Source organism: Mustela nivalis (assembly GCF_964662115.1).
Source record: "Mustela nivalis genome assembly, chromosome: 2".
Classification (NCBI taxonomy): Eukaryota; Metazoa; Chordata; class Mammalia; order Carnivora; family Mustelidae; genus Mustela; species Mustela nivalis.
Genome location: NC_139021.1, coordinates 158,029,812 through 158,053,325, shown reverse-complemented (window position 1 = coordinate 158,053,325; position 23,514 = coordinate 158,029,812). Strand labels below are relative to the sequence as shown.

The following is a 23,514-nucleotide window of genomic DNA, read 5'->3' as shown; positions in this document are numbered from 1 at the left end:
TTGTCTAGTTTTGCTTTGTTGCCTGGGCTTTTGATGCCATATCCAAGAGATCATTGCCCAGTCCAGTATCTAGAAACATTTCTCCTGTGCTTTTTTCTAAAAGTTTTACGGTTTCAGGTTTTACATCTAAACCTTTAATTCATTTTGAGTGAATTTTTGTATATAATATGAGGCAAAGGTCCAGTTTCATTCTTTTGCATATGGATATCCAATTTTCACAACAAAATTTATTGAATAGACAATCTTTTCCCCATTATGAATTCTTGGCACCCTTGTATGTTGTTGTTTTTCTTTTTTTAAGATTTTATTTATCTGAGAGAGAAAGAGAGAAGGAGAGCACATATACTGGCCAGAGGAAGAGGGAGAAGCAGGCTCCCTGCTAATCAGGGAGCCCAACACTGGGCTCAATCCCAGGACCATGAAATCATGACCTGAGCTGAATGAAGATAGACATTTAACCAATTGAGACACTCAGGCACCCCTCTTGGCACCCTTGTTAAAGATCGGTTGACCATATATTTATGGCCCTATTTCTGGGCTGTCTACTCTGTTCATGGTATATCTTTCTGCTTTTATGCCAGTACACAGTATTTTGATTACTGTAACTTTGTAATGTGTTTTGAAATCAGAAAGTGAAATACCTTTGTTTTGTTCTTTCTCAAACGTGCTTTGATTGTTTGAAGTCTTTTGTGGTTTCGAATGAATTTTAGGATTGTTTTTGTATTTCTGTAAAAAGTTCTGTTGGGATGTGGATAGAGATTGCTTTGAATCTATAGATCATTTGGGGGAAATATGAACATTTTACAATACTAATTCTGGTCCAAGAACAGAAAATGTCCTTCCATTTATTTGTATCTTTTAACATTTATTTCATCACTGTTTTGCAGTTTTCAGTATACAAGTCTTTCACCTGGCTAAATTTATTCCTAAGCATCTTATTTTTTGATGCTAATGTAAATGGAATTGTTTTCCTAAATTTTTTTTGAGTTGGTTGTTGTTAATGTATAGAGATGCAAATAAATTTTGTTCATTGATTTTGTATTCTCAGACTTTCCTGTATTGCTTATTAGTTGTAATTTTGTGTGTGTGTTGTCTTTAGGATTGCTATATTCAAGATTGTGCCATCTGTAAACACAGACAATTTTACTTCTTCCTTTCTAGTTTAAATGGGTTTTTTTTCTTGCCTAATTACTCTGACTAGGAAAAAGCTGATAGCTAATATCATATTCAGCAGTGAAAAGCTAGATATTAAAAAGTTCCAACTCCCTTTAAGAGTTGGAAAATTTTGTAGATGCCCTTTATCAAGTTAATGTAGAGCTCTTCTTTCATAGTTCTGTATGAATGGAGTTTGAATTTATTAAAATATTTACCTGTATCTATTGAAATGAATGTAATTTTTCTTTAGACTGTTGATTTGGTGAATTACATTGAATTTTGAATCAGGCTTCCATTACTGGGATAAACTCTGCTTGATCATTTTATTCTTTTATATATTTATATTTTGGGATTTAATTTGTTAAAATTTTCTTGGGAATTAAAAATATTTTCATAAGAGACATAAGCATTTTAAAAAATTTCTTATAATTTTTTTTGTTTCATTTTGGCATCAGGTAATGTTAGTCTGCTAAAATGAGTTGAGAACTGTTCTCTTTTATTTTCTCATAGAACTGTGTTGAGTTGGTATTATTTTTTCCTTAAGTGTTCACTGATATAGAATTGCTTTCAACAGTGAGACCAACTAGATGTTTTCTTTTTTGGAAATTCTTGAATTATAAAATCAATTTCTTTAAATGTATGACTAAAGGTATGACTATCCTATAAAATACTTTATCTGAGTGAATGTTTGTAGTTTCTGTCTTTCATAGCATAGTTCCATTTTATGGAAATTCTTTAAAGTCATTCATAATATTTTATTTTCCTTTTAATGTTAATATGGTTTATATTAATTCCTCTTTTTCACTCTTAGTATTGGTAATTTGTGCCTTTCCCCATATTTTCTTGGTCAGTTTGTGAGAGTTTTGTCAATTTTATTGATTTTTTCAAAGAATTAGCTTTTGGTTTGATTTTATCCACTTTTTTCAATTTTATTCATTTCTATTCTTTATTATTTTTCTCTTCCTGTTAGCTTTGGATTTTGCTTTTCTTTTTGTCTTCATTTTATATGGAAGAATCAAAGATAACAGTTTCTCTCTAAGCACTGTTTTGGTTGTACCCCACAAACTTTGATAAAATCTATTTTCATTTTTACGCTGCACAATGTATTTATTAATTTCCTTTGATATCTTGTTTTACCTAAAAGTTACTTGCAGTGTGGTATACGTTCCACATATTTAGGGAAATTTGCCAAGTATCTTTCTATTATTAATTTTCAGGTTTTACTCCCCCATATTTTCATGCAGTTCTGTGAGATTGGGGTCACCTGAGAGGCAAACTGGTGAGAAGGAAAAAGGTGAATTTTGATAATGAGGGAATTCCTCCTCATTATTTGGGCAATAGGAGCCCATTTTAAAATATCTCCATCCAGAAAGATGAATCTTTTCTCAGGGTTTTAGGTGCCTATGTCATCATTGTCACACAGCCATAAAATTTCCTAACTGGCCAGCTCATCTGGTAGGGCTGAGGGAGAAAAGAGAAAGAAGAAAAAGACTAAAAGAAGTGGGTATTACTCTACTGCTGTCTGGAATGTAGGAGCCTCTTTTCCTGATTTCATTGCTAGAGGTAATGTTTTGTTTCTGAGAATTTTTGCTTTAGCACTCATGGCGCAGTTCTGCCACTGGGACCTTCCATCAGTCAAAGCTTGGAAATAAAGAAGGCAAATAAGACCATGAATCTTGCCCTCATTACAGATCATTTTCCAGATTTTGAGTTCAATTTACAGTCTGCTTGCTAATATTTACTTTTCAGAGAAGTTAGGTGGTTGTCTTTCTCTGCCCAGAGATTTTAATTAACATCGGTGTGAGAGATAGGCTGTAGTGGCTTACTTCATCTTGTTTGACATGTATGGAGTCTTAGAAGTCTTATTTTCATTTTTGGAGTGTATTTTCTTCTAACTAAATCATTGCACGCTGAAAAGCTTGCACTCTGAGAAGTTTCATTGTCCATTGACTTGCATAGTTTATATTGAAAAGTGGGCTGTCAGTCTTATTGTTGCTATGGTGAAAGTAATATGCCTTTCCTTCTCTGTGATTGCTCTGTGATTGTGATATTTGTTCTCTTGGCTTTGAATTTTCACAATATGACCATGATATTTCTAGATTTCCTTTATATTTTTCCTATTCAGGATTTACTGAGCTTCTTAAATCTTTGAATTGATTTCTTTTGTCAAGTTTGGAAAATTCCTGGCTATTATTTCTTCAAATGTTGCTTGCCTCCTAATTCTCTTTTCTCCATTCATCTAAGACTCAGTTACACATATGTTAGAACTTTTATTCTTCATCCTAGTCCAGAATTGGCAAATGTCAACATAGAATAAAATGGGTAGTAATCATTACCTAAAATCAAGGTGGCTCCCCATTCTCTGAAGTTCTTTGCTTTTTATTTGTCAATATTAATTTTAAGATTACTTTGTCAAGTTCTTTGATAATTTCTGGTGGAATTTTTGTTGGAATTACATTATAATCATATATTAATACAGGGAGAATTGGCATTTTAAAAAATATTAACAATTCTTACCCCCAAATAAAACATAATTTTCTATTTATTAAAACCTTCTTTTATCAATAAGGTTTTATAATTTTCTCCATAAGGGTAATATATATTTGGGGGGCATATACCCTGTTATTTTATAGATATTTATATTTATATATTATAATGCATCCATAATATGTTGTCATGAATGGTAATTTTTTGATGTTTTATATTTTTCTAGTTAGTTATTGCTGACATGTAAGATTGTCCATCTCAACTTTAGTGACATAATATTATTTATATGTATCACTATCATTTAAAAATACTTTAACAATGGTTATATTTCCTTTTTATTTTCTAAAATTATTGTTCTATACATTTTCTTCATTTTTTCTTTCTCTTCCCTCTCATCAGACTTGCTAGGGATTTTAACATTTTTTATTAGTCTTCCAAAGAATTAGCTTATGATACCATGGGATTTTCTACTACTTTTTAAAAACACTTTATTTTATTTATTTGACAGACAGAGATTACAAGTAGGCAGAGAGGCAGGCAGAGAGAGAGGAAGGGAAGCAGGCTCCTAGCTGAGCAGAGAGCCCAATGTGGGGCTCAATCCCAGGACCCCAGGATCATGACCTGAGCCAAAGGCAGAGGCTTTAACCGACTAAGCCACCCAGGTGCCCCTCTACTATTTTTAAATCTTTCAATATTTATCTCTTTTACAAATAATATGCTCATCCCTCCTTTTATCTGATGAATTACTTTAGTTCTACTGATAGTTAGACTATAGAACTATAGAACATGGTTAACTATGTTCTCTTACTTCCTCTTTTCTTCCCAATATTTGATAGCTTTGTGATAGAAATATATTTGATAAAAAGATATGTATTATATCAATTATATAAATCTATAATATATTAATGAGTATATTTAAATATATAAATATTTTAGAATATTGATTATCACTATTACTTTAAAAACATTTTAACTTCTACTTTTTGTTCTGTCAACTTGTGTGTTTTTTGATACTCTGTTCTGTAAGATAAAATATTAATACTGCTACCCTTTTATTTCCTTTTTCTTTCAGGACTGTGCCATTTTTACCTTATCATTGATGTTATTTTCATTTTGTTCTGCAATCCTAACCAAATTCTCTATGCTTTGCTCTAGAAAGTTTCCAAATATTGAAAAGCAATAAAGAGGATCTACAGAATTATGACATAAAAGTCCTTTAGTGTTGGGACAAGTTCTAGTTCGATTGACATTTTCTACTTTGATAGTCTAATGTCACAATTACTGAGCCACTCAAAGAATTTTCCCACCATCAAGGTCAAACAATCTTTCTTTCCTTTATACTCTTTTAACTGCTTAAGACCGTAACACATTTTAGATTATTTCATATTTGGACTTAAGTTTCTTATTCAACGTTTTTGTTCCCAAGTTTTTAAATTGCTTTTTTTCCCTTTACAAAATATGTCTTTATCACATTTACAATTCTATTCCTTTCAGTAAATATAAGCTTATTTCTTTCTTGGTCGTCTCTATAAGTCTCATTCATGGACTTTCCATTATTACTCTCTGAATTTGATCTGTCCTCTCTGGATCTCATGGCTTCTTCTCTTGTTTGACTGAATTTCAACCTAAAGTAATTTTTTAAAGGATGTATATGGAAGTTACATTTCCTGAGTCCTTGTGTGAGGCATCCTTTTTAATATTAAGACATCTAATGAACCCCCCATAGAAGATCAGTTACAATTTTGGTATTCACTGATTAAGAAAATTAATAAGGATAGGAAGTTTATATGAATTCAGTAATGCTTCTTAAAATAATTTGTTTTATGTTAATCCTAGGTGTATCTATAGCTACTCAGGAAATATCATTACATATATGTATGACATACATTATTTACTCAGCTTAGAGGTAGAATAATGTCTGGAATCCTGCAGTAAGTTGTCCAAGTCCCTCAGGTTGGGAACCCAGTATGAACTAATAATGGTTTTCATATTTTTAAATTGCTATTTAGAAAAAGCAAAAGAATATGTGACAGAGATGATATGTAGCCCACAAAGCAAAATATTTACTATGTGGTCCTTCACAGAAAAAGTGATGTTATTCTTAGCTAAACTTTCATAATACCTAAGAATAATATACATGCTTTTTGCTTCACTACAACAAAATGCTAGGTTGTATTGTCTACTAGAAGTGAGTGGGAAAACTTTTAATTCCAGAACTAATGTGAACCAGACTCAGAATACTGGAGATTATATGCAAAAGAATATAGTTTATGTAGAAGATTTAAGCAATGGCGCTGAAGACTTAATGACTTTTTTTCCCACAAAGCAAACCCTTAAATTATATGATAAATATTACAATTAAATATTTTCAAATTTTCTTTTATTCCTTTATTTTAATATAGGGAGGTATAGAAAAGAAACCAAGAAAGGGACTAAAAAAAGATAGTCCTTTTTTTGTGTAGAAATGCAGACTTGTTGAAACAAAAATAAAACTCTCACTTGCTTCTTTTACCTTCACTTTCCCTCATCCCCAATTATGAGTTTTAATGGTTTTGTTTCCTTACAAAAATTGTTATTTATATACCCAATATGTATATACATATATGATTGTATATATATTTGTGTATATGAGTACATGAATATATCACTTAGAAGAGATCATATTACACCATTCTGGTCATTGCTTTTTTCTTTTTCATTTTTTTTAAAGCAGTAATACATCTTGATATTTTTTTTCATGTAAATGTATACAGATCTACTTTGTTCTTTTTCTCACATTTTACATTGAATTATTTTTAGCCTTATGAAAAAATTCATCAGATTTTATGAAATCACAATTCATATGTAGTTTATAGAGTTCTCATATACTCTTTATCTAGCTTCCCCTAATGTTAACATTTGACATAACTATAGTACAGTTATAGAAATAAGGAAATTTAACATTGATACAATACTGTAAACTAACCCATAGGCCTTTTTCAAATTTAACCAATTTTCCCACTATTGTCCTTTTTTTATTCATTCTAGAATTCCATTTAGGACATTACATTGCATATAGTTGTCATGTCCCTTTCAATCTGTGATCATTCTTTAGTCTTTTGTTTTCTTTCACTTTTGAAGAGTCCAGGACGTATATTTGTAGAATGTCCCTTAAATTGGTTTTGTCTGATATTTTCTAATGATTAAACTCAGGTTTTGCATTTTTTTATTTTTTATTTTTTAAATTTTTTATTTTTTATAAACATATATTTTTATCCCCAGGGGTACAGGTCTGTGAATCACCAGGTTTACACACTTCACAGCACTCACCAAAGCACATACCCTCCCCAATGTCCATAATCCCACCCCCTTCTCCCAAACCCCTTCCCCCGAGCAACCCTCAGTTTGTTTTGTGAGATTAAGAGTCACTTATGGTTTGTCTCTCTCCCAATCCCATCTTGTTTCATTTATTCTTCTCCTACCCACTTAAGCCCCCATGTTGCATCACCACTTCCTCATATCAGGGAGATCATATGATAGTTGTCTTTCTCTGCTTGACTTATTTCACTAAGCATGATACGCTCTAGTTTCATCCATGTTGTCGCAAATGGCAAGATTTCATTTCTTTTGATGGCTGCATAGTATTCCATTGTGTATATATACCACATCTTCTTGATCCATTCATCTGTTGATGGACATCTAGGTTCTTTCCATAGTTTGGCTATTGTGGACATTGCTGCTATAAACATTCGGGTGCATGTGCCCCTTTGGATCACTACGTTTGTATCTTTAGGGTAAATACCCAGTAGTGCAATTGCTGGGTCATAGGGAAGTTCTCTTTTCAACATTTTGAGGAACCTCCATGCTGTTTTCCAGAGTGGCTGCACCAGCTTGCATTCCCACCAACAGTGTAGGAGGGTTCCCCTTTCTCCGCATCCTCGCCAGCATCTGTCATTTCCTGACTTGTTGATTTTAGCCATTCTGACTGGTGTGAGGTGATATCTCATTGTGGTTTTGATTTGTATTTCCCTGATGCCAAGTGATATGGAGCATTTTTTCATGTGTCTGTTGGCCATCGGGATGTCTTCTTTGCAGAAATGTCTGTTCATGTCCTCTGCCCATTTCTTGATTGGATTATTTGTTCTTTGGGTGTTGAGTTTGCTAAGTTATTTATAGATTCTGGACACTAGTCCTTTATCTGATATGTCGTTTGCAAATATCTTCTCCCATTCTGTCAGTTGTCTTTTGATTTTGTTAACTGTTTCCTTTGCTGTGCAGGTTTTGCATTTTTAATCAAAATACAACTAAAATGATGCTCTACCTGTCTCAAGGCTTTATATCAGCATACCTTATGTCAATATGTCCACTAAGATTAATCTTGATCACAAGGTTAAGATGGTGTCTTTCAGGTTTTTCCTCTGTACCTCTGTAAAGTTACTTTATTTTCTTTATCTTTTATCTTAAAGAGGTTACTTCAAAACAATCCAAATCTTTTTTGTCATCATAATCTAACATACTAATTTTAGCATCCATCAGTGGTCCTTGACTGTGGCAATTAATACTAAGGTGTTGCCTAATGGCAGTTTTCTGTGTTCATTCTCCTATATTTATTTATAGGTATTCTGTGAGGAAGAGCTATTTCTCCTCTCTGTTTTATATATTTAGTCATTTATTTATACCAGATGACTTTGGGGTCTTTATTTTTATTCTGGGGGTTATAATCCAGTGCTATCATTATTTGTTTTGTTCAAATTCTCTCAGCTTTAGCCATTGGAGGCTCATTCAGGTTAGCTCCTATGTCACTTTTACATAACTTCATTACTTTTTGAGCACTCCCTTAACTTATGGTACCACAAAATATTCTAAGCTTATTTTGTATCTTCTCTTACCTTGCTCTGGCATCAGCCATTTCTTTAAGGAGCCTTGATTCTTTATATGAGAGAATGGTATTTAGAAACCAAGATCTGGGTCCTAAGTGTGTTCATTGATACTGGAATGTTGTTGCTTCCAGGCTTGCTCAGTGGACAGGAAATTATAGATAGATAGATAGATAGATAGATGTAGATACAGATATAGATATAGATATCTCACCCATGTACACATCTATATTTCTGCTTCTATCCATGTGTATGTATGTGTGTGTATGGGTGCATACACACACACACACACACACATTAAAAACCATGAGTTACACTGATACCTCCAATTCTAATTCAACTCCAGTTTATTCTAGCCTTCTTTTCCTTATTTAGAATCTCTTTCTGTAACATAGATTCTTTATCTTTTGTTGAACAGTCTTGATTTCATAGATCCCCTTATTTGGATTGTTTTCAGTTACTTGCTATTAAAAGGAGAGGTGGAAGAATAATCTTTTTATATCTTAGGGGATCTATGAAAGTATATGTATATATAGGAAAAATGTCTAGTGGTGGACTTGCTTGGTCTAAGGGAATGCACATGTAAATTTTTTTTTTAAACATTTTATTTATTTGACAGACAGAGATCACAAATAGGTGGAGAGGCAGGCAGAGAGAGAGGAGGAAGCAGGCTCCCTACTGAGCAGAGAGCCTGATGTGGGGCTCGATCCCAGGACCCAGGGATCATGACCTGAGCCGAAGGCAGAGGCTTTAACCCACTGAGCCACCCAGGCACGCCAGCACATGTAAATTTTGACAGATACTTCTAACCATCTTCTACAAATATTTGCATCTTTTAAAATAATTTACTTCAGGGCACATTTCTTAAAAACAATCCAAAAGCAACTTCTAAAAAACAATCCTAGCCTCTTTAATAATGCCAGTATCTTTTTTATTCTTTTCCTGTCATGATTTAGATGGACTTCTGATGGGACCCAGAGGTCCCATTATGCTCACTGGCATTTAATTTTCCCTTTAAATCTAGTTAAATTGATTAATACAATAATTAGTTTCTGCCTTACAGTCTTTGAGAGTGTTGTGATTTTTAGTCACAGAAATTTCCCAAATCTCATTCTCCTTCAACAGCTTCAGTCACTATAGACATTTAGTCTGATTTCTTTATAACCTAGCTAAGGTTTCATTGCCCTGACTAAACTTGAGATATTTCTCTTCATATTAAAATTAGCTCTTAGCTTAAAAAGCTATCTTCAGTCTTTGTGAAATGGCTGTGTTTTCCTCCCAGGCAATTTTCAAACTGTTCTCTCTTAATAGTTACGATTAAAATGCTACCCTTTTTATTGTTTGTACTCACTAATTCAAATGGTTCCCCATTAAATGATGGTTTCTCTCTGAATTACAAGAGACAGAGTTGGTAAAGAGTTCACCTCACTCTGCTTTTACTCTCACATCTCTTTCTGGCTTCCATTAGAAATTCCTTTGTTTTTCCAGCAACTGGTGAATAGTCTTTTATACCTCTCCCATATTATTCAGTCTAAACGGAACACTTAGCAATAACTATATTATGTGAGTGGATTTAACAACATGGAGTAAGAGACATAATCAAGAGTGATCTTGCTATAGTGAATAATGATTACTGAGATTGGGTATTTATGGTACCGAGTATAAGTGACATTGAATGCATGAGTTAGAGATTTATTAAGCCTTATCATGTATCAGACATTGAAATGGATGCTAAAAAGGCAGACATGATACCTTCTCTTTGGCAAACGATCCAGTATGCTTTTAGAGGGTGTGAGCAGACTTGAACAGTGAAGGCATAGTTGGCTCTTGCTATAATGGGAGCTGACTAACTTTTGTCTTCCCCTCTTCTTCTCCTAATCTTCCACACTTCCTTCTTCAATGTCAAGTTTATTTGCTGGTTGCTCCAGCCAAAAACCTTAGAGTTTTCCTTGACCTCTTTTTTTCCCCCTGCATATTCCACATCTAATCCTTCAGCAAATATTATCAGCTCTACCTTTAAAATATCCCAGAAACCCAGCCACTTTAATCACACTGCTGCTACCACCCTAGTCCAAGACAGTTATAATTTGCCTGAATTATTACCATAGACTCTTACCTACTTTATTTGCTTTCACCTTTTCCCTCTCCTCCTCTTCTAGTCTCTTTTTAGCTCAACAGCCAGACTAATGCTTTTAAAATGTAAATTGGGTCATTTTCAAAACCAGCCAGTGCTTTCCTGTCATTCTGGGTTAAAAAAGAAAGAAAGAAAGAAAGAAAGAAAGAAAGAAAGAAAGAAAGAAAGACCTACTGCTCTGACCTTATCTCCTACTGTTTTCCCCATCATTCATTCTGAATGCAGCCATGCTGGGCTCTTTGTTGTTCTTCACATTCATCAGTCGCATACCTGTCTTGGACCTTTGCCTTTAAGACCATTTGATTTACTCTCATACTACCATAGGGTCTTTGCTTAAATGTTACCTTATCGGTGAGACTTTTTTAGAATAGCATGCCTCTTCCATTGGTTCTACAATTCCCTCCCCCTGCTTTATTTCCGCCTTTGTACCTCATGACAACTACACTAAACATAAACTTCACAAGGGTAGGACCTGTTTTCTGTTTGGTTCATTGCTATAACCTTCAAGTGTATGATATTACTTGGTGTTTAGTCAATCTTTATCAAATGAAGGAATCCTACTAGCAATTTCAGCCACCAGTTGCTTAGATTTTAATAAGAATCTTATTTTTGTGTGTTTGTTGGTTTGCAGTTTATCAACTTTGTTTTTATTTACTTTGTTTTTAAAGTACTAAGTCTTGAGGAAACTAAGGAAAATGGCCATCATGCATATCTTAGTGTGAATTGATTGATCTTATGTGTTTATAATATAAAGCTGAGGTTACCCTTATTGAAGAAATGGCTTTTTGACAAAATAAGGTCTTGATGTTGATTTTTTTTTTCTTAAAAATATTGTTGGTACTTCTTTAGTAACGTTTGTGGGGTTTTTTTTTCTTCCTGTTACTGCCACAGAACTTCAACAAATAAGGTGAATGTCCAGAGTCTATTCCTTGTTCTGTATCACTCAACTGAGCCTCCCAGGCATCCCAAATGTGATGACTTTTTTTCTCAGTCCATTTGCTTCTCAATTTCTCACTAACATGTAATGTTATTGACTAGCACATCCTTGAAACTATCTTCTTTGGGGTTCCTTCAGATGACATTTCTGTGTCCTTCTTCTCTGCCTTTTTTTCTGACCTTTTTATGTATACATTTAAGATTTCATCCTCAATCATTTTGTTCTTCAGAAACCTCAAGAACTTTCATAGCATCAGCTGTCAGCACTATATAGGTGACTCCCAAACCTATTCTCCTTTTCATCTTAAGCCCCAGCTCATTTTCAGCTGCCTTTGTGACAAGGCTGCTTAGAGATCTATTCATATGAGATGCCAGGGAACATGTCCAGAGGACATAGAGGCATTGGCACCCTCTGGTGGAGAGAGTACAAAGTCATATTAGGTATCTGCTTGGATGGACCCGACTAGGAAGATTACATTTGTTGAGTATCTACTAAGTGCTCTATATTCAAACGTATATCATATTTTTTTATATATATGATCTTCTAATAAACTTTAGAGTACATGTGTGAGCTAGCAATAATAATTACTACACAAATCTTTCTTTGGGTCCTTTCAATTTCTTACTAGACCACTTATGTGCAACAAAAAAGATTTGGGTTGTGAGAATACTTTAGCATTTAAGGCAAGAAATTGTTCTCAGATAGATACTATGAAGCATTACAGAACATTACATTATAATGAATTATAGAACAATCCTTAAGGAATTTAGCAGGTTAACAGAAAACAAGCCATTCACTCTGGAAAAGTGACTAAATCAAGAGGTAAACCCCAAAATAAGATAATGCCATAGATGCCACAAGACACCCACATGCTACATATGTTATAGAACCTGTGTTTAGAGAAAGTCATGGTCATTGTAGGGAGACTGATGTGTTCAGGAATGGCTTCATAAGGAGGCGGGACTCAAACTTATCCTTAAGGAGGTTTTTCCTTAAGAGAAATTAGAGAACTGAGTGCTCTAGTTCTCAATTTTTGTCATGTTAACAAACCATCTATATTTTTATTTCCCCATACTTTTTTCTGTATTAACATCTTTTGGGGGTATAAATCCCTTTGCCTTGTCTTAAACCATAAGCTCCATGAAATCATTGGTTTGATATGCTTTTGTGTTTGATATATATGTATATATTATCTGTTTTTCTTTTTTCTGTGTGTGTGTGTGTGTGTGTGTGTTTGTTTTTCTAATATACATGAAAACTACACAGGAAATACTCATCATATAAAGGTAATTAATTGTAGATAAAGGCCACTTAAGGGAATCAGTCTACCTAAAAAGAATATTAGTCATTCATATTCAATTTTGTTGCAAAAGTATGATTTCTAAATGACACTAAAATTGCGAAAATAAGTGTAACAAATTATAAACTCTTATTGCAACTATGAACAATCTCAATGAATAGAACATTATTTAATTGAATATTGAGTATTTTTCTGAGAAAATAATTTAACTTTTGTGGCATGAGCATAAATATTAAAAGACTTCAAAATAGACCTCTTTATCTTTTAATATTCAAAATTATTTTTGAGCAATCTGTTTTTATCCCTGTGAGTTTTCTCTTGTTCAGCTAGCTGATCTAATTTTTCTAGATCCTTATTTATTAGTGGATTTGCATGTGATTTGAGCAGTTATCAGGTGCTATTTTTATTGATTTCATGAAATCCTGGCTCTTTAGCTCAGACTTGTAGCTTGGCTTTCCAATAGATTCATAATGGGTTTGCATTATATTGGAGAAATTAAAAACATTATTGACTTGTTTAGTGAGGATTTTGCCAAGTGAAAAGAATGTTTAAGTCAATTCTCAGTTCAAGAGTGAATATTTTGGTGTTCAGATGATTTGTTTTCCTATGCATTCTTTAATTCTAGGAGTGCTTTCTCTTAAACTTTTTATACCAGATGAACACTTGAAATAACTCTCAAGTTTCAGGGAACCTCTGGATTAAATATCTAAATCTCATAATATGTTAAAGAGATCATTTAGTTGTTGATATTGTTATCCAATAATAATTGCCAATGTCATTTAAACAGGCAGTGATAGTTTCCTCAGAATCTGTTTAGCCAACTTCTTAACCTATTCTTTTGTATGTTCCCCTTTCCCACAAAGGATACCAACTCCAATGTATGTCAGTGGTATAGAGAGAAGATACTTCCGTTTTTCCTTTTTAAGATTTAATACTTGATTTTTTTTATACCTTACCCAAGTAGGGCTAAAAGTCTTACCACAAATTTCTATCATACTATTGAGTATGCAGTGCTACTGAGTATGATATGTGATATGTGATGAGTACAAAGATAGTGTTGTTTTTTTTTCCCCCTCTCTATTTAAAACTAAAACTGAGGCCTTTTCCTTAAGGTCAGGAGCATAGCAGGCATGTCCACTATCATCACTGCCTAGCCTCAGCCATCAGACAACAAAAATAAGTTAAAAAGCATATGAATCTGCAAAGAAGTCAAACTCTCACTCTTTGCAGATGACATGATACTTTATGGGGAAAACCCAAAAGACTCCACCCCAAAATTGCTCATACAGAAATTCAGTAAAGTCAAGATATAAAAATCAATGTGCAGAAATCAGATGCATTTCTATACTTTAACAATGAGATAGAAGAAAGGGAAATTAAAGAGTCAATCCCATTTACAATTGCATCCCAAACCATAAGATACCTAGGAATAAACCTAACCAAAGAGACAGGGGATCTGTACCCAGGAAACTGTAGAACACTCATGAAAGAAATCCAGACAAAAAGAAATGGAAAATGTTTTATGCTCATGGTTTGGAAGAACAAATACTGTTTCAATGTCTATGCTACCTATAGTAATCTATACATTTAAAGCAATCGCTATCAAAATACCATCAATTTTTTTCACAGAGCTGGAACAAATAATCCTAAAATTTGTATGGAACCGGAAAAGACCCCAAATAGCCAAAGTCATGTTGTCATGTTGAAAATGAAAACCAGAGCTGGTGGCAGCACAATTCTGGATTTCAAGCTCTATTACAAAGCTGTTATCATCAAGACAGTATGGTTTTGGCACAAAAACAGACACATAGATCAATGGGACAGAATAGAGAACTCAGAAATGGACAACTCTATGGTCAACTAATCTTTGACAAAGCAGGAAAAAATATCCAGTGGAAAAAAGAGAGTTTCTTCAACAAATGGTGTTGGGAAAATTGGACAGCTACATGCAGAAGAATGAAACTGGACCATTTCCTTACACCATACACAAAAATAGACTCAAAATGGTTGAAAGATCTAAATGTGAGACAGGAATCCATCAAAATCCTAGAGAAGAACACAGGCCGCAACCTCTTTAGCTTTGGCTGCAGCAACTTTGTGCTAGACCTGTCTCCAAAGGCAAGGGAAACAAAAGCAAAAAATGAACTATTGAGACTTCACCAAGATAAAAATGTTTTGCACAGCAAAGGCAATAGTCAACAAAACTAAGAGGCAGCTCACAGAATGGGAGAAGATATTTGCAAATGACATATCAGATAAAGGGCTGATATTCAAGATCTATAAAGAACTTCTCAAACTCAACACTCAAATAACAAATAATCCAATCAAAAAATGGGCAGAAAACATAAATAGACATTTCTGCAAAGAAGACATCCAAATGTCCAACAGACACATGAAAAAGTGCTCAACATCACCAGCCATCAGGGAAATACAAATCAAAACCAGTGAGATACCATCTCATACCAGTCAAAATGGCTAAAATTAACAAGTCAGAAATGACAGATGTTGGCAAGGATGTGCAGAAAGGGGAACCCTCCTACACTGTTGGTGGGAATGCAAGCTGATGCAGCCACTCTGGAAAACAGCATGGAGGTTCCTCAAAAAGTTGAAAATAGAGCTACCCTATGACCCAGCAATCACAGTACTGGGTATTTACCCTAAAGATACAAACGTAGTAGTTCAAAAAGGCACAGGCACCTGAATGTTTACAGCAGCAATGTCCACAATAGCCCAATTATGGAAGGAACCTAGATGTCCATCAATAGATGAATGGATAAAGAAGAAGTGGTATATATATACAATGGAATATTATGAAGCCATCAAAAAACCTGAAATCTTACCATTTGCAATGACGTGGGTGGAACAAGAAGTTATTATGCTGAGCGAAATAAGTCAATCAGAGAAAGACAATTATCATATGATCTCCCTAATATAAGGAATTTGAGAGGCAGAGTGGCAAGTCATGAAGGCTAGGGAGGGAGAAAATGAAACAAGATGGGATCAGGAGGGAGACAAACCATAAGAGACTCTTTATCTCAGGAAACAAACTGAGGATTGCTGGAGGGAGTGGAGTTAGGGACAGGGTGCTACGTTATGGGCATTGGGGAGGGTATGTGCTGTGAAATGTGTAAGCCTGATGATTCACAGACCTGTACCCCTGGGGCAAATAATACATTATATGTTAATTTTTTTTTAAGTTACAAAGAAAGATTAAAAAAAAATGGGCCGAAGACATGAACAGACATTTCTGCAAAGAAACACAAATAGCCAACAGACACATTAAAAAAAGCTCTACATCACTCGGCATCAAGGAAATACAAATCAAAATCACAGTGAGCTACCACCTCACACCAGTCAAAATGGCTACAATTAACAAGTCAGGAAATGACAGATGTTGGCAAGGATGCAGAGAAAGGGGAACCCTCTTATGCTCTTGTTGGGAGTGCAAGCTGTTTGCAGCCACTCTGGAAAATAGTACGGAGGTGTCTCAAAAAGTTGAAAATAGAGCTACCCTATGATCCAGCAATTGCACTACTGGGTATTTACCCCAAAGAATTCTTACTCCATTTACCTACATATGTAGTGATTTGAAGGGGTACCGGCATCCCAATGTTTAAAGCAGCCATGTCCACAACAGCCAAACTATGGAACGAGCTGAGATGTTCATTGACAGATGAATCAATAAAGAATATGTGGTATATATGTACAATGGAATAGTAGCCATAAAAAAGAATGAAATCTTACAATTTACAATGATGTGGTTGGAACTAGAGGGTATTATGCTAAGCAAAATAAGTCAGCTAGAGAAAGACAATTACCATATGATCTCACTCATTTGGGAACTTAAGAAACAAAACAGAAGATCATAGAGGAAGAGAGTAAACAATAAAACAAGATGAAATCAGAGAGGCAGACAAACCATAAAAGACTCTTAATCATAGAAACAAACAGAGTTGCTGGAGGGGTGGAGGTGGGGGGATGGAGTAACTGGGTGATGGACATTAAGGAGGGGAAAAAAAGAGTGAATTTTACTCTATGTAAATTTTACCCCAATAAAGCTGACCTTAAAAAAATAAAATCAGATCCAGATTTAAGACAAAATTAACAATAACTTCTTAGACAACCTTTCTTAAAAAGAAAAAGAAAAAAACAAGTCATTAACTTTATTTATTGAAATTAGTCCCTTTCTTTCCTTTTCATGAATTTGAAAACTTACAGGCAAACGTAATATGTTTTTATTAAATAACTGGTTTAAGCCAAAATGGGATATAATTTTTCTAAAGGCAGACTTGTTAGACTTGCTTAAATAAAGTTTATGAATATAATTAATGTTGTTCTCAATGTGAAAATAAATTAGCAATGTTGAGTAGTAGAGTTAATAAAACTTTATGTCAAAGCAATATGAATAAATTTATAGCCTGAGACACAATTTTATATAAGACTTTGAAAGAAGCTATTTTCTTAATGAGTGTCTTGGTCAAGCTCATGCAAGATAAATGTAAAATTAATATACACATGTGTTGGTTTCATGATCACTTTAATAGGCTTTTTAAAAACATTTTTATTTATTTTTTAAATTTCTTTTCAGTGTTCCAGAATTCATTGTTTATGCACCACACCCAGTGCTCCATGCAATACGTGCCCTCCACAATACCTACCACCAGGCTCACCCAACCTCCCACCACCCTGACCTCCAAAACCCTCAGTTAGTTCCTCAGAATCCACAGTCTCTCATGGTTCTTCTTCCCCTCCAATTTCCCACTTTAATAGGCTTATAAACACATTTTAATTTTAATTTCTACTTTGGAGCTAAAAATAAGTTTATTTCTTTAATGTGAAACCTATGCCTTTTGCTATTGCACAGTTACTAGACTCTGGGTTGAATGTGAGATAAGTTCCCATGGATTTTTATTTTCAGCTGAAATGAGAGAACTTCTGTCCTTGTTCTTGGTGCTTCTTTTTTTTTTTTTTTTAAGATTTTATTTATTTGACAGAGAGAGAGAAATCACAAGTAGGAAGAGAAGCAAGCAGAGAGAGAGAGGGGAGGAAGCAGGCTCCCTGCAGAGCAGAGAGCTCGATGTGGGGCTCGATCCCAGGACCCTGGGATCTTGACCTGAGCCGAAGGCAGAGGCTTTAACTCACTGAGCCACCCAGGTGCCCCTTTGGTGCTTCTTAAAAAATATTTTCTCATATATGTAAGAAGAAAAAAATGGCAGCCTCCCCATACCCCACATCAAAAACTGATAATGGACTCAACCAAGTGATCGTGCTTCTGCTTTCCAAGACTGAAACACTTACAACAATTGTTAATAAGGCATCTTGATCACTCTATCATTTTTTGTAGAACCCCCTAGTGTTCCACAGAACCCCATTTGAGGAACCCTGCTCTAAGGACTTGGATAATGAATACTAGGGTAATGCGAACCCCTATACATAATTATTAACCTAAACTGTTTTTTCAGTCTACATAGCACTTAAAATTGTATCATTCATACCTTGTAAAACACTGTCTAAAAGGACAAGTAAGATCTGGATATGTTTAAAAGAGGGAAAGGGCATGCCAAATGAGGAGAATAATTAGAGCAAACGCTAGTGGAGTAAGGGATTCTGTAATAGAACTGGGTGATACCGACAGAGAACTCATAGACAACAATAGAGAGGCTTGAAGTTGGGGGAAAATTATGATTGAGTTGTAGAGTCCTTGAACTATGGAAGGAAAGTCTTAAAAATCCACTAAGGTTTTCACAGGTGAGTGAAACTGATGAAAGAGATTGGAAGGAAGATGAATCTAGACAGTCAAGCACAGATATTGTTGCGATAATTCATGCAAGTGGAAATGAGAGCCAGAACCAGAATGGCGACAATAGATATGAAGGAATGGGAAGGGTATGGGACACATGGTGAGTAGAGTTGATGGTATCAGGGATCAAAAAGACAATGAATATATTTACACTAACGGTGTTTCCATTCTCAAAAATATTAGAAATGTGGAATTGAGTAAACTTTTTTTGAAGCGCAGCTAGGCTGAGCTATATTCAAGACTTACCTGTGAGTCATTTCCCTTGGCCTTGCCTCCCAACACTATTCCTATCATTTCATAAAGGAATACAGACCCAGCAGTTTCAGATTGTCTTATTTTTCAAGAGAAGCTAGAAATCGAGCTACTTTGTGATACCTTCCATTTTTAAATGTTAACAATTCCATTTTGTTATTGTTGTTGTTAACAAATAAAACATACTATGGACTAGACTTGGTTGCTAATTTGCAACCTGTTTCTAGAATTCTGTGTGCTGCTTTCTAAAATCACTTCAAAATATACCTCGAACCAAGAGGTAACATAATCCTTTTGAAGCCTCTCTGCATAATTTTTATCAGGAATTAATTAGCATGAAGTTCATAGAAAGGGTTTTTATAGTAGCTAATATTTTCCTTTTGTTGGAATGTTGATTTTAAAGTTACAACTCTTTTCTTGCTTCTTCCCAGCCAGGTCTCTAGACAAACTTTACAACTTTGCTGATTGCTCTGGACTCCACCTGATATTCGCTCTAAATGCACTGCGTCGTAATCCTAATAACTCCTGGAACAGTTCTAGTGCCCTGAGTCTGTTGAAGTACAGCGCCAGCAAAAAGTACAACATTTCTTGGGAACTGGGAAATGGTGAGTAAGGATGTTATTTCCTCTGAATTGACAAGATAAAAAATAAGTTGTTCTGGTGTATAGCTTTAGTTAAACTATCTACAGAGTACTAGCCCAGAAAACACTCCAAATATTTGGCCACTGAATTGACCTTCTAAATAGAAAAAGACTAAATAGTGAAGTACAGTAGATTTAGTGAATCTACACCTACTTGGAGCTGTGGTATCATTTGCTGTGTCGTTTCACTTCATATTAAGGACAATGCAAGAAACAGTTGAAAGAATATTATTGGCCAAAAGATCTGAATAGACATTTCTCCAAAGAAAAATATAAAAGGCCAAAAAAACACATGAAAAGATGTTTAGCATCTTTAGCCATCAGGGAAAAGCAAATCAAAACCACAATAAGATAGTATTTCATATCCACTAGGATGCCCATGATAAAAAGGGATAACAACTGTTGGCAGGGATGTGGTGAAATCAGAACCCCCATACACGTGGCCAGTGGGAATGTAAAACAGTGTAGCCACTTTGGAATACAGTCAGGCAGTTCCTCAAAAGTTAAATATAGAGTTCCAAATGACCTCATAATTCTACTCCTAGGTGTATATTTAAGAGAAATGAAAACATATGTTCAGAGAAAAACTTATATGTGGTAGCATTATTAATATGCTCCAGAAAGTGGAAGCAACCCAAATGTCCATCAACTGATAAATGGATAAATAAAATGTGGTATAGCCATATGATGGAATATTATTTGACCACAAAAAAGGAATGAAGCACTGATACACACTACAACATGGATGAACCTTGAAAAGATTATGCTAAATGAAAAAACCCAGTCACGTATTTATATAAAAGGTCCAAAATAGGTTAATCTAAAGAGACCACAGACTAGTGGCTGCCTATAGCTAGGGGTGGCCGAGATGAGAGGTAACTGCTAAAGGGTCTGAGGTTTCTTTGGGGGGTGAAAAAAAATGTTCTAAAATTTGTTGTGGTGATGATTGCACAACTGTGTAAATATACTTAAAACCATTGAATTAAATACATTAATTTGGTGAATTATATGGATATAAATTTTATCTCAGTACTGCTGTTACCAAAAAAAGAGAAAAATACTGTGTTTGTCTTTTCTATTTTATTTTATTTTTTTTTAATTAATTTTTTATTTTTTATATAAACATATATTTTTATCCCCAGGGGTACAGGTGTGTGTATCACCAGGTTTACACACTTCACAGCACTCACCAAAGCACATACCCTCCCCAATGTCCATAATCCCACCCCCTTCTCCCAAATCCCCTCCCCCCACCAACCCTCAGTTTGTTTTGTGAGATTAAGAGTCACTTATGGTTTGTCTTCCCATCCTCCGGGAACAAAATGTCTTTTCTATTTTAAAGGGCATACCATGCATATTTTCTGCCACCAGTACCAGTTGGTGACAAAAACCTTTGAGTTACCTCCTTAGGAGTTTATTTGTAATTGTTAACAATTTTTTCATCCTATTTTTACATAGTATTTAGTTTACATAGCAAGTCCAAATACTCTTCTATTTGGATCTTAAAGTGCTAAATGAAGAGCCCTTTAAGTATTTCCTCACTTCCTAGATGAGGAAATACATTGAAAAAGGTAAAGAGAATTGGTAAAGACAGCAGTAAATGCTAGATCTATGTCAGGAACTTGGAGCATTTAAGAAAATTTTTTTATTATAAAAAACTAAAAAAATTTTTTTTTTTATGTTCAGTTAACCACTGTATAGTACATCATTAGTTTTTTTTTTTTTAAGATTTTATTTATTTATTTGACAGACAGAGATCACAAGTAGGCAGAGAGGCAGGCAGAGAGAAGGAGGAGGAAGCAGGCTCCCCACAGAGCAGAGAGCCCAATGTGGGGCTTGATCCCAGGTCCCTGGGATCATGACCCAAGCCGAAGGCAGAGGCTTTAACCCACTGAGCCACCCAGGTGCCCCCATCATTAGTTTTTGATACAGTGTACAATGATTCATTAGTTAAGTATAACATCCAGTGCTCATCATAGCATATGCCCTCCTCAATACCCATCACCCTGTTACCCTCTCCCCCAACCCTCCTTCCTTCTGAAACCCCCAGATTGTTTCTCAGGATCCATAGTCTCTCAAGGTTCAATCTCTAATTTCTACCCCTTTGGATTTCTCTCCTTTCCCCTGTGGTCCTTCATGCTATTGCTTATGTTCCACATGAGTGAAACCATATGATAATTGTCTTTCTCTGCTTGACTTACTTCACTTAACATAATCACCTCCAGTTCCATCCATGTCGATGCAAATGGTGGCTATTCATTGTTTCTGATGGCTAAATAATATTCCATTGTGTATATGTATCACATCTTCTTTACCCGTCCATCTGCTGAAGGGCATCTCAGCTCCTTCCACATTTTGGCTATTGTGGACATTGCTGCTATGAACATTGGAGTGCACATGCCCCTTCTTTACACTATATCTGTATCTCTGGGGTATATATCCAGTAGTGCAATTGTTGGGTCATAGAATAGGTTTATTTTTAACATCTTGAGGAACCTCTATACTGTTTTCCAGAGTGGCTGTACCAACTTGCATTCCCACCGACAGTTTAAGAGGGTTCCCTTTCCTCCACATCCTCGCCAACATTTGTTTTTTCCAGTTTTGTTAATTTTTGCCATTCTAACTGGTGTAAGGTGGTATCGCATTGCGATTTTGATTTGTATTTCCCTGATTGCTGGTGATGTTGAGCATTTTCTCATGTGTCTGTTAACCATTTGTATGTCTTTTATGAAGAAGTGTACATGTCTTCTGCCCATTTGAGGACTGGGTTATTAGTTTTTTGAGTGTTGAGTTTGAGAAGTTCTTTATAGATCTTGGATATCTGTATCCAAGCCCTTCATCTGTAACGGGATTTGCAAATATTTTCTTCCATTCTGTGAGCTGCCTCTTAGATTTGTTGACTGTTTACTTTGCTGTGCAGAAACTTTTTATCTTGATGAAGTTCCAAAAGTTAATTTTTTTTCCCCACTTGCCTTTGGAGACATGTCTTGAAAGAAGTTACTGTGGCCAATGTTGAAGAGGTAACTCCCTATCTTCTCCTCTAGGATTTTGATGGATTCCTATCTCACATTGAGGTCTTTCAACTATTTTGAGTTTATCTTTGTGTATGGTGTAAGGGAGTGGTCCAGTTTCATCCTTCTATATGTAGCGGTCCAATTTTCCCAGCACTACTTATTGAAGAGACTGTCTTTTATCCATTGGATATTTTTTCCTGATTTGTCAAAGATTAATTGACTATAGAGTTGAGAGTCCATTTCTGTAGTCTCTATTTTGTTCCATTGTTCTATGTGTCTGTTTTGTGTCAATACCATGCTGTCTTGGTGATAACAGCTTTGTAATATAGCTTGAAGTCAGGCAATGTGATGCATTTGGGACTTCTAACAGAAAAGGAGCTAATCTATTTTATTACCCTATGAAGGTTTTTTAATGGTACTAAAACTTCTTAGTTTTCTTCACTTCCTTCAACTTTCATTCAACAAATACTTATTGACTTCCTAGTATTGTACCAAAGGTATAATATTTTGTAGAGATATAAAATATTTTTATATTTTGAGAGATATCTGAGTAAATAACAAATAAATAACCCTGCCTACATTCTAGTAGAGAAGATAGGTAATAAATAAGATTTGAAAACGGTTCATCATTATGTTCTCTCATACATTTTTGCCCTTTAGTAATTCAAATTGAAGTGTTCAACTTGACCCTATTCTTATTGTGACAATGAATTAATGTACCCCTGCCTTCAGTCCCTCCTATCCTGCTCTCTCACTTTCTCCTTTTCCCCTCTCTCACCTTCTTTCTCTCCCTTTCTTCCTCTTCATTTCACAATTCAGTTGTCAAATTTAAATATTTAAACAAACATCTTGGAAGTCCAATTTTAGAACATTTCCATCACTCCGAAAAGTTCCCTCATACGCATTTGCCCTCAATCCCTGTAACCATGCCCAGTCTC

General features: G+C 34.8%; 1 protein-coding gene across 2 annotated transcripts in view; it reads left to right on the top strand.

The window, feature by feature from the left end:
* HPSE2 (heparanase 2 (inactive)) overlaps positions 1-23,514 on the top strand; it is a 713,430-nt gene that overhangs the window by 434,870 nt on the left and 255,046 nt on the right. The window contains exon 4 of one of the 2 annotated variants that reach the window (XM_082722258.1): positions 19,353-19,526. The exons of the other annotated variant lie outside the window; for it this stretch is intronic. Coding sequence (XP_082578384.1) covers positions 19,353-19,526 — 174 coding nt within the window. The remainder of the gene's footprint in view (positions 1-19,352; positions 19,527-23,514) is intronic. 2 annotated transcript variants of the gene reach the window in all.